This window comes from Pelophylax lessonae (assembly GCF_965119305.1).
Source record: "Pelophylax lessonae genome assembly, chromosome: 5".
Lineage (NCBI taxonomy): Eukaryota > Metazoa > Chordata > Amphibia > Anura > Ranidae > Pelophylax > Pelophylax lessonae.
Window position 1 is genome coordinate 191,795,046 of NC_138772.1, and position 12,768 is coordinate 191,807,813.

At 44.4% G+C, this 12,768-nt stretch overlaps 1 protein-coding gene across 1 annotated transcript in view; it reads right to left on the reverse strand.

Moving 5' to 3' along the window:
• Positions 1 to 4,637, reverse strand: part of KBTBD2 (kelch repeat and BTB domain containing 2) — a 9,600-nt gene extending 4,963 nt beyond the window's left edge. Inside the window, exons 1-2 of the mRNA XM_082258166.1 lie at positions 4,231 to 4,637; positions 924 to 1,089 (exon numbers count right to left, since the gene is read on the reverse strand). Of these exons, the coding sequence (XP_082114292.1) occupies positions 924 to 1,089; positions 4,231 to 4,400 (336 nt within the window). The 5' untranslated portion in view covers positions 4,401 to 4,637. The remainder of the gene's footprint in view (positions 1 to 923; positions 1,090 to 4,230) is intronic.
• Between the last annotated feature and the right edge of the window lie 8,131 nt (positions 4,638 to 12,768).

Consider the following 12,768-nt stretch of genomic DNA (forward strand, 5'->3'; position numbering starts at 1 on the left):
GGTACAATTTATGTAGGAGGATTTGTTTCACCTCTATCACCTGAAGCCAGGCACTTAACTGGGTATAGGTAAGGGTTTACAACCACTTTAAGCTTTGAAAATCAAAAGGTAGAAAAAGCAGATCAGTTGCCATACACAGGTGCTCCAGAAACTAGTTACACCAGTCTTGAGCTGGGTATACATGTACAGTTGTTTTTTTCGTGTGTGTGTTTAACCAGCAATGTTAATGCAGAGATCTCCCCTGCCACGCTATTTATTTCTGATGCGGTGACTGGGGGGGGGGGGGGGGGGGGGGTACGCCACTCCACTGCAATTTCCTTACCTGGCTGGAATACAGCCACTAGTTACAAGCGCTGGTTGAATGCTGGTTGCAGTCAACATTAAAACAGAGACTGAAAGTTGGCCAGTTCTGTTAATAGCAATGCTTCCTTGCTCAGCTTCCTTTCTCTTGGACAAAAAAGGTAATAGCCTGTGTTGATGGTCTTTTACTTACTTTAAATGGGTTTTGCTTTCCCATACAAGCTGATGGTATAGCAAAACCCACCTAAAGCAGTAAGGAGGTCATCAACTGCAGGTCAAATGCATCAGTCAATGAATTCTAAATGATCTGAGAAACATTTTAAACGGATATCATTGATACAAGCTCAAAGGCCATCAACAGTGTCTCTAATGAGAGAGATTAAACGTCTGGAGGTAGAAAGATGACATAAGAAGTCACAAAGCTGGGCTAGAAAGATGAAATGTCCAGCCAGGAAACGTTTGTCATCTGTCTGGCTGTGCAGTGTGCAGACCAGAATTACAAATATTGATGCAGGTAAAAAAGTAAAATGGTTGTATAAAAATTCTCACACATTTCACTGAGAAATGCTTCACTTCACTACTTCATATTATTAACAAAATGTAAATTTAGTATACTACGTTACCTGTAAAAAGCATGCGGTTTCATACAGCTGTTCAACAGTGCTTTCATTTATTGCCAAGTTACCCGTGTATGCATATGTGATAATGATCTGCAAAGAAGCTGAATCCACATTTCTCAGATGGACATGCGTTTGTTTACTTTCGCTAAGCCCACTCATAAACATTGCCCTGCAAAGGAATAAAGAAAAATCAAGTTAAAAAAAAAAAAAAAAACACACAAACAGGATGAAGCTGGTCATAAAAAACTTACACAATGTTAAGCAATACTAAAGTTTGTAAACAATGTCTGAACCCAAAAACTCACCGACCCGTCAAGACTTCAGTGGCTAGGTCATATTACATACAAGCCAAGTATACATGAATGCCAGCGGCTAACTCACATTCCATAGCCTGTCTCTAAGTGGGAGTGCAACACAGCAGGAAGCCAGGAAAATGCTTCAGAAAATGCTCAATCAAAAAAAAAAAAAAAAAAAATCAGAGCGATGTCATCCCCTCATAACAGAAGTTGTCGACTGATTGAATAACTTCTGAGGAAGAGCCATGTTTGAAAATGTTCCTCGATCAGCGAAGACAGCAAATCAGCTGCTGGGAGAATACAATGTCCCGACAGGGAAGGTTATTCCTGTAATGATATCACGTACTGGACACACGAAAAGCGGCCATGTTGTTCACTCATCGTAGTAAGCCATGACAGTCTTGCAGAACAGTTCCACATTGCCGCAGTGATATTACCCCCTCCCTCCACCTTTAATTCATGGAATGCTTAGGCTTTACACTTCAAAAGAGCCGTTATCTCAATTCTGAGACATCGTAAACCAGCGCTTAGGCCTGTGCAGAGCTGTAAACTGCTAATTGAGTCCTGGCAGGATGTCTCTGTTTCTTCTGTCCAGGCCTATTCGTAAAACTATGACCAAATCCATTAAGGATACCAAGCACTAATGGGGATCGTAAAAGGCAATCAGAGAGCTCTACCCAATTCAAAATTGAACATATCCACACACAATTCATAAACTCAGACAGGAACATGACACATTAATTAATAAGTATATATTTGAAAGAAATGTTGTACTGAATGAAATAAGGTCATACATGACCACACTAGCACATATAGAAGGGAAGATAGCTGTCAGATATTCCCTAGGTGACAAGTTTATCTGACCTACCCTGTTTTTAGTATCCCTGGATGCAAAATTCAATGCTGAACAATAACCTATCAGTTTCAAGAATGCAACCGGTACATATTGGAAGATATGAATAGTGGCATAAAACTGTTCGTAGAGGAGGGACCTGATATTGTCAAACTCAGGACAGTCCATGAACACTCCGTTTTATTGGTCAGGGGCATCTGTAAACACCCTTTGGTCCCAGAGAAAAAGGGAGACCTAACCAGTTGAGAGAGCTTTTATGGTACTATCAAAGCAGGAACATCTTGAGATCCCGATAACACCTGGCTCATCGACTTAACTCTGATAACCAGGAGGTTTCCCGTACTGCTCTTATGTGAACTCAGGATCAAAATCACAATGACAAGCCTGGGTTCACACAGGAGCGGTGCAGGAAACTGCATGCGATTCAGACAGGAATTGCACGCAATTCTTTGCATTGTGATTTGCACCCATTCATTTTGTATGGACACAAAATCACACTGCAAAGTATCGGTTTCAGGAGCATTTTCATGAGTACTCATGAAAATACTCAGTATCTGTGCATGCCTACATACAAGGGATGCATCTACACGTTTTTGACCCTTGGGCCCACTTAAAGGAGGGCTGGGCATTGGCAAATAAAAAAAAAAAAAACACTATAGGCCAGTCCAGGACACCTTAGTTTTGTAGCCATCAGTACCAGCAGCATGATCATAAACCTAGATGGGCGGGACATGCGTTTCTTAAAGTGGTTCTAAAGGCTGAAGGTTTTTTCCTATTCCTCCTCATATGCTCAGAGATAGCAGCAGGAGCCATTGTCTCTCACTGCTGCCAATCACAGCCAGTAAGGAGGGAGCAGGGCCCAGCTGGCTGTGTTTATGGACAGTAAACAACTGTTTAACGTCGTCCCTTCCAAATGGTAACAGATTCAGCAAGCATTAGAGGGGAGACTAAGCCTCCAAACCCCATACAGGAATAGCTCAAAGAACAGATGCAATGGTCTTTACTTTTTGAAGTCCTGGGATTGTAGACAGCAGGCTGATCCTCCAAATGAAGAGTAGCCTGTATCACACCAGTAAGAATAAATTATGATCTTCAAATATATGATTGAGCTACTTGACTCAAACTTCCTTCTCAAAACATACTGGTTGAAGAAAGCGCCTATTAAAGTTGATTTCAGCTATTGAAACACAGCGAGGGGAAATTTTACTAGATGGGAGCCACCCTGAAGAACGGGGTCTGTCTGGTTTCGGCCAGACAGACCATGAGTACCTTATGTCCCTGTCAGGAGTCTTGCGCCCCGGGGGATTGAGGTTTCGGGTCCTACCTCTTCGGACGGAAGACCATTCGATTTCGCACACCCTGTGCTTTTTTTGTGTTCTCACCTTGTGTGTGTGCACTTTTTTATGCACCGGGTGGAGTCTTTTGAGTGTGTTGCACACGCTACAGGCTTTAAAAAAAAAAATTAATTATGCAGCATGAGGGGGTTAATGTATTGTCACTGCTGCATTAGTGACCGACCAGTGGTAGTTAATTAACCCCTTTGTGCTGCATTAGTGCAACCAGTGTTAATTAACACTGATACTGGTTGCACTAATGCAGCACAAAGGGGTTAATTAACTGCCACTGGTCGGTCAATAATGCATCAGTGACCAGCAGTGGTAATACATTAACCCCCTCATGCTGCATAATACAAATACCATTGGTAATTAAATTAACCTATTGCCAACCCATCACAGTACATATACTGTGACAGGGTGGCAGCAACAGGTGTACGTTGCTGCCTGTTTTTTGGTGTATGCCCCTGTTCCATCTATTTTAAATTTTTTTGGGGGAAAAAGTCATTTTCGGTTTTCGGCCAATGGCATCCTGCATTTTCGGTTTCGGCCCAAAATTTTCATTTCGGTGCATCCCTAGTTTACAGGCATTTAAAAGTGAAGCGTTAGGGCTGGAAAAAAAAAAAAAACACGCACAAACTCATTAAAATATTCAAATGGACAGAATAAATGAATATCCTGGCCAACAGAATGCAGTAACATTAAAAATGCACATGCATAAACATGGCCCTTTCATATTTTTTCCAGCTGCTCTTCCCCAAGGCATTATTTGGAGTACAGTGTACATGATACCCAAATCTGTATGCAAATGAAAAATGTTCACGTACCTGAAATAAGAGCTGCATGTTGCAAGAACCATTTTGTGACATGGAAATTCAGTGCCCTCAACAATTAATACTATGTCTGTTAGTAGTTGTTGCTCATAGAACAGTTTTAGCTGCTCAAGTAGAGAAACTGCATATTCAGTATTGATCTGCCGTTCGTCCTGGCCAGACATGATTGCATTCCATTAATGTATACAGAGATCCAAAAGGCAAAGTCAATGATTTATGTTTAGGGAAAAAAAAAAAAAAAAAGTTCAATACTATTGAGGTGTTGGCTCCAAAATTGTAAAAAGCACTTCCACGTAGTAGCGTTAGCAGCACTATCCACAATACGGCCGATGAACAATGATCCAAAATAGTTTCGACGCCATCTTCTATAGGTCCAAGAGTAAAAATCCAGTGACAGTTTTTTTTTTTTTAAAAAAAGCTCTATTTAGAGAGATAGTTGCATCACAAGTACTTCATCCACAACATTTTCCTAGAACCTGCGGAGAAAAAAAAAAAAAATTAAAAATAGCGACAGTCGATGGGAAACTTGTATAAACACTGGTTGTGTGAAAAAGACATATCTATCCTTTTGGAGAAGCTTACTTCTACAAAATCAGAAACATAAAGCTGAAATTCAGTCCTTCTATAAAATGATTACCATATAAAAAAAGTATTTAAAAGATCTATAAAATTCATTTTTAAACAGGCGAGATTTGATTACACAAGCACCGAAACAAGTCTTGTCAGACATTTTCAGCATCTGCCAAGTGCCTACCACCAAATATTTTGACACAAGGGGAAAAAAAAAAAAAAAAAAAAAAAAAAAAAAAAGAAGAACACAGACTTTAGCGTCGCTCGGAGCGACGCTACTTTCAGGGGCGACCTCCGAGATCGCGGTGCGAGCAGCGCGCCGCGACCTCGGAGCGGCCGCCACGGACTTCATAATATTGAAGTCTATGGCGGTCGCCTCCTGGTCGCCCCAAAGAAGCTCCGGACCCTTTTTCTAGGTCGGAGCGACTTGTGTCGCTCCTATTAGAAGGGGTCCGCAGCTTTCCTATGGGAGGCGACCTGCGGCGACCTGTGAGGCGACAAGGTCGCCTCACAGGTCGCCCTAGTGTGAACCGGGGCTTAGTGCTTCACTATTCAATTGTGCCTGCGCGTAGGTTTCCTTCGGGTACTGCAGTTTCCTCCTACACTCCAAAGACATGCTGGTAGGTTAATTGGCTGTCTAAACTGGTCCTAGTATGTATATGTATGAATGTGAATTAGGGACCTTATATTGTAAGGTCCTTGGGAGCAGGGACTGATGTGAATGTACAATATTGATGTAAAATACTGTGTAAATTGATAGCTCTATAAAAGTACCCGTAATAAAATAAATAGAAGTTTCCAAAATATTAAAATTTGGATGATGGGATTAACTCTACATGACAAAAGGGGAAAAGGGGAAAGGGGAAAAGGGGAAAAGGGGAAAGGGGAAAAGGGGAAAGGGGAAAGGGGAAAAGGGGAAAGGGGAAAGGGGAAAGGGGAAAAGGGGAAAGGGGAAAAGGGGAAAGGGGAAAAGGGGAAAGGGGAAAGGGGAAAAGGGGAAAGGGGAAAAGGGGAAAGGGGAAAGGGGAAAAGGGGAAAGGGGAAAAGGGGAAAGGGGAAAAGGGGAAAAGGGAAAAGGGGAAAGGGGAAAGGGGAAAATAAAAAAAAAAAAAACCACACACACACACACACACACACACACACACACACACACTTACTAAAACCACTACTAGTACACAAAAATTGGACGAAAAAAACAACTTTCGATCGTCCAATCATTAGTACACAGCTTTTGAGAACTGACCACGACAGTTCATGTGAAATTATCTGAAGGGACAAGCACAAAAAAAAATGCTCTTGTATGATAGCAGAACAAACGATTTTCATCATTGTAGGGATGCACCGAAATGAAAATTCTGGGCCGAAACCGAAAATGCAGGATGCCCTTGGCCGAAAACCGAAAATTACTTTTTTCCCCCCCAAATGATTTTAAAATAGATAGAACAGGGGCATACACCAAAAACAGGCAGCGACATACACCTGTCGCTGCCACCCTGTCACAGTATATATACTGTGACGGGTTGGCAAGTGGTTAATTTAATTACCAATGGTATTTGTATTATGCAGCATGAGGGGGTTAATGTATTGCCACTGCTGGTCACTGATGCATTAGTGACCGACCAGTGCCAGTTAATTATCTCCTTTGTGCTGCATTAGTGCAACCAGTATCAGTGTTAATTAACACTGGTTGCACTGATACTGGTTGCACTGATACTGCACAAAGGGGGTTAACTGCCACTGGTCGGTCACTAATGCATCAGTGACCATCAGTTGCAATACATTAACCCCCTCATGCTGCATAATACTAATACCACTGGTAAGCTCGCCTCAGCCCCCCCCCCCCCTCAGCTTCTCCTGTGTCCTTCCTTTCAAAAGACCCACCTCTGGACGGCGGCCCGCCTCCCGGTGATGTCACTACTACTACGATGTGCATGAATGAACTAACACACCGGGTGGGCGGGCGAGCGGCCGCTAATAGCTATAACTATGTGAGCGCTTCACTTCCCTGTCAGAGGAGATACCCGCCTGATAGGGAAGTGCTCACTTATTTACAGCTATTAGCGGCCGCTCGCCCGCCCGCCCAGTGTGTTAGTTCATTCATGCACATCGTAGTAGTAGTGACATCACCGGGAGGCGGGTCTTTTGAAACCTGCACTGCGCCGGCCATCCTTAATATCGGCAATTTTAACCCATTTTCGGCCGAAATGGAATAAGCCCATTTTCGGCCGAAAATTTGTTGCCGAAATTTTCGGTGCACCACTATAATTAGTATAGTATTTGTATGGGGGGGAAAAAAAAAAAAAAAAAAAAAAAAAAAAAAAAAAAATCTTGTGACCATGACCACCCATGCCCAGAAACAAACTTATAAAATTACAATACATTACATCACTTTCAAAAGTTGTAGTCTGTCGTATGAGAGTTTTGATAACATTAGCTATCTATTGATTTTCCATAGGAAACCCACATACGGGAAAAAAAAAAAAAAAAGAAACGGACGATCATTCGTTCAATATTCGTGTGTACTAGGCATAAGGACCACAAATATCCCAAGATCGTTATTCAATGCAGGGCGGGTGCTTTTAGGAGGGGGGCCTAGGTTCACACAACTACATTAATAATGCAGACTGGCTGACCCCACTTCATGGAAAAGTCTAAAAAATGTGAATGCACAGTGAGCTCAGTCTAAAATGTGATGTTCATGTAATGCATTTCAGTATACATTACTCTACACGTGGGCATACCTTACAACCCAGAGGAGAGAGAAAGAAAGCCCCACAGGAGCATGTAAAACAGAAATTCCCCAGGCTAAAACAGTAGCTCAACCTAAACAACTAGAGCCCACCTGAAAAAAAACAATACACCATCAAAGAGGATCACGTCCTCTAAACAGCATCCTGCAAAACCTTGTGGCTAAAAGAAGCATCCACAGATACCGACACATGCACTTTATAAAACTTTGCGAAAGTGTGCACCGACGACCAGCCGCCTTGCAAACCTGCATCACTGACTCCTGATGATGGAAAGCCTAGGAGGCACAAAGTGCACGGGTAGAGTGCGCCTTGACAGGGAAAGGAGGAACCGGACCTCTGATGGAATAGGCCTGAATCACCGTCTGTCTGATCCATCTGAAAATAGGAGAGAAAGCAGACAACACTTTCCGAGGCCCATCTGTGAGCACAAATAAATAGTGAGTCTGCCTTCCTAAAAGACTCCGTAGCTGCCAGGTACACCCTAATTGCCCGGACCACATTTAAGGCATGGATGTTTCGGCCTGGGATACAAGGTAAACACAATGTCTTCATTCGAATGAAAATCAGAGATAACCTTTGGGAGGATTGACAGATAGGGGTGAAGAACCACCTGATCTCTGTGAATCACCAAGGTGAACGAAAGAATAACGCCACCAGTTCAGACACCCTGCACGCAGAGGTGATAGCCACCAAAAAGGCCACCTTCTGAGACCACGGAAGCAAGGGAATCTCCCGAAGATTCTCAAAGGGAGACTTCTGGAGGACCGAAAGCACCAAATTGAGGCCCCAAGGCAGCAACAGAGACCGCACTGGAGGAACCAAATGTCGGACACCCACAAGAACGGTACGCACCAGGGAGTGTGTGGCCAAGGGTCTTGTAAGACGACCGCCAGGCGGACACCTGGCCCTTGACGAGTACTCAAGGCCAAACTCTGTTCAACCCCCACCCCCCCCATTGAAGGAAGGTCAAGGTCCGAGCCACAGAGAAGGAGCGGGGATGAACCAAGAGACTCACACCACGCAATGTAAGTCTTCCACGTACGATGGTGGATCTTCCTCCAAGTAGATTTCCAAGCTTTTAGCCGCATTGGAATCAAACTCAGATAAACCTCTATCCATCAGCCAAGCCGTCAAAGCCAGCGACTGTAAATCAGGATGGAAGACTGGCCCTTGGGACAGCAGATCCGCCCTGAGAGGAAGTTTCCAAGGAACTTTGGCAACCAGCCGCACCAGAGCGGCGTACCAAGCCCGGCGTGGCCAGTCCGGAGCCACCAAGATAACCGGGAATCCTTTCTGCCTCAATTCTGCATATATGTCTTGGGAGGAGGGAAGGCGTGAATCAGACAACACGGACCCCAAGGGGCCATCAGCGTGTCTGTGGCATCTGCCAGAGGATCCCATGACCGAGCCACAAACTTCTGCACCTTTCTGCTGAGCCAAGATGCCAACAGATCCACCTTGGGCATGACCCACCCGAGACAACTGATGAAACACCGCCAGTGAAGGGACCATTCCCCTTGGTCCAACGCTTGCCGACTGAGGTAATCCGCCTGCCAGCTTTCCACCCCCGGGAATGTATACGGTGGAGAGGGCTGGAACAAACTACCAGGGGCAACCCACAAAGTGTAAAACACTGCAAAGGGACAGCATCCACCACGCTGGCAGCACCACCTGGTCGCCAGGCACAAAGCAGCTAGAGATCCTCAGCAAAGAGGAAGAGAACCCCACCAGACTCACCACCCAGCAAAAACAGGCACCTGCAGCCACCAGGATAATCTGCACTCCACGTGCGCCGATCGGGAAGTAAAAAGATCTAGGAATCAGCACCAGGGGACGAGAAGGGGCTTCCAAAGGCCGCCGGACTACACAAACATGGGCGCTGTTCATAGAAACAGACAGGCTACAGCAAAATAGCAGCACCAAGAGGCTCCCAAGGACAAGGGAGGAATCCCTAGGCCTCAAGGACAGGCCCGGGCAGCAGCCCCCACCAGGTACAACCCCCCCCCCGCACAGCCAATCATCTGGTCGCCAACAGCACACCCCCTGGCCCCCATTGCCAGCATAGCGCCCTGCCCCTACCCCAAGAAGTGAAACAGACCACCCACACAGCCCCAGCATAAGTGGAGGAGGGGGTTAAAATGAGGTACAGCTGAAAGGGGGGTGCCTGGCGGGAAGGAAGGGAACAGGGGGGTCCAACCGTTCCAAGGAGGGGCCCACGTCCACCCCAAAACCCTCCAGGTGGAGAGGGGGGGGGGGGGGGGACAGCTTTTCACCATACCAGGAATAGACATATGCCGGTTTTCGGTATTTCGATATATCGCGGTATTGCATAGCCACGGTATTGTTATTGTGGCATTTTTAAAATACCGAGTTTCTCTGCTCCTGGGTCTGACTTGTGAATTGATACATTTCAGTGAGCTGAATGACTCATTCACTCACACAGCTAACCTATCAGCATTAAGTCTCCCAGTAACTATAAACAAAAATGTTTACATTGTATCTTTTCCTTCCCTCTGCCAGGGAGAAAGGAAGTTTAACCTCTTAAAGACTGGACCTTTTTCTGACACTTGTTGCTTGCAAGTTAAAATCAGCTTTTTTTTTGCTAGAAAAGTACTTAGAACCCCCAAACATTTTATATATTTTTTTAGCAGAGACCCTACAGAAAAAAATGGCGATTGTTGTAATATTTTATGTCACACTGTATTTGCGCAGCAGTCTTTCAAACGCAAATAATATGACTTTAATGAATAAAAAAAAAAAAAAAAAAAACTTAACAGTAAAGTTATCCCAATTTTTTTTTTTTGTTACACAGAGAATCGTGATCTTCATTCCAAGCTAAAAAATCGTGATTCTCATTTTGGCCAGAATCGTGCAGCTCTAATATATATATACATATACACACACACACACACGCATAGCAGCCCACATTACATTATTATATAGCCATCAAGCAGTGTCTGGCCTACCTGGTGATGACTGGTCCTGGCGCTCTGATCCGATGGCCTGGTCTTTAAAGGGGCAAATCCTTGCGGTCCAGAAGTGGTTAAACCTGCAGGAGGACCGGTGTTTTTATCTATTAATGACTTTACTATTGCTTTAGGCCTGGTTCACATGTATGCGGGTTGGTGGTTCACATGTATGCGGGTTGGCGGTTCACATGTATGCGGGTTGGCGGTTCACATGTATGCGGGTTGGCGGCCCACATTTGCACAGGCATAGCAGCCCATTGATTTGAACGGGCTGCTATGCCCTCATTTTCCGCAGAAAAAAGGTGCATGCAGCATTTTTTTTTAAATTCAGTGGCCTTGAAATCCATCCTGCTTTTGCACCATGCGACTAACCTGCAGTTCCTGCTCTGGGCACGGCATTTAAAAACAGTTTGCGTGTGCAGCAACGGCAGGTAAGTCGCATGGTGCAAAAGAAGGATGATTTCATGGCCACTGCATTTTTTTAAATTCTGCATGCACCTTTTTTCAGCTGAAAACGCAGGCATAGCAGCTCAAGCCCATTCACGTCAATGGGCTGCTATGCCTGTGCAAATGTGGGCCCCCAACCTGCATACATGTGAACCAGGCCTAAAGCAATAGTAAAGTCATTAATAGATAAAAACACTGCTCCTCCTGCAGGTTTAACCAATTAATGACTTTACTATTGCTTTAGGCCTGGTTCACATGTATGCAGGTTGGGGTCCCACCTGCCATTGCTGCACACGCAAACTGTTTTTAAATGCCGTGCCCACGTATACAAAAAATGCAGAAAGCTTGCCAGAGCAGGAACTGCAGGTTAGTCGCATGGTGCAAAAGCAGGATGGATTTCAAGGCCACTGAATTTTAAAAAAAATGCTGCATGCACCTTTTTTCTGCGGAAAATGAGGGCATAGCAGCGTTCAAATCAATGGGCTGCTATGCCTGTGCTAATGTGGGCCGCCAACCCGCATACATGTGAACCGCCAACCCGCATACATGTGAACCGCCAACCCGCATACATGTGAACCAGGCCTAAAGCAATAGTAAAGTAATTTATAAACAACACCTCCTTCAGGTTTAACCACTTCTTGACCAAAAAGGATTTGCCCTCTTAATGACCAGGCCATCGGATCGGAGCCGAGCGCCAGGACCAGTTATCACCAGTTAGGCCAGACACTGCTAGATGACCTATTTTAGACCTGGTTCACAGAGTCTGTACTGACTGACTATGTAATAATGTGCATAAGTGAACCAAAGCCCCTAAATTCAGCAATGAAATTGAAGTGAGGTGGAAATTTAATAATTTAAATTTAATAATAGAATACCGTGATAATACCGTATACCGTGGCAAAACCTTAATCAATTAATCGCAGCATGAAAATCTGATACCGTCACAAGCCTAACCAGGAACCAGGTGGGCACCACTCCAGACATAACACCTCTCGCCATCGAAATGGGGGGGCCAAGACCCGGTTGTATGCGAAAGCGCGAGGTGTTTTAACTCGCACGGAGCTGCTATGTCGCACAGAGCTGAGGCATGCTCGCTGCCCAGACTGGGGTGACCACTGGATCTAAATTTTCCAGCCCCTCACCCAGTCCAGCAGTTGATTGTAGATCTCACAGGGAAAAAAAAAACAAAAACAGGAGAAAAAATTTTTGCCAGGACCAGAGATCCCAGCAAGGAACTAGGTCCTTACTCCTGACTGGGCAGAAAAAAAAACGATAAAGTACCTATAGCAGGGAGAGGGAGTATACCCCCTGGGACTGCCCTTAGGTGAAGCCATAGTGTCCTACTCCTGTAGGGGGCAGTATAACCCAATGGTTATGAAGACCAGGAGCTGTGAACGTCAATGAGAGAAATGGGGGTTTATGCGGGGTGCATACGCTACAGCAGATGTGAAATGTGTGGTGGCCACGTTTTTTTTCCGTATTTTTTTTTTTTTAACCAGTAAATCAAATCTACTTTTAAAATGTTGAAAATAATTTTTAAATAAAATTAAGCATTATAAATAAATCCCAAATATAGGCAACACCTTACTACATATTTCTATACAAATCAGAAAATATTAAAGAAACAAAGTCAAAGAATGGAAAGTTAGATTGGATACTAAAATTACAACACACAAATAATGACCCGATTCTAAAACTTGCTTGATCACTCACGCCATTTAAAAGCAGAGCAGTGTCTCCAAATGGTATAAACCCTGACACATGACACCATCTTTGTGTAGTATAGACATGGCACA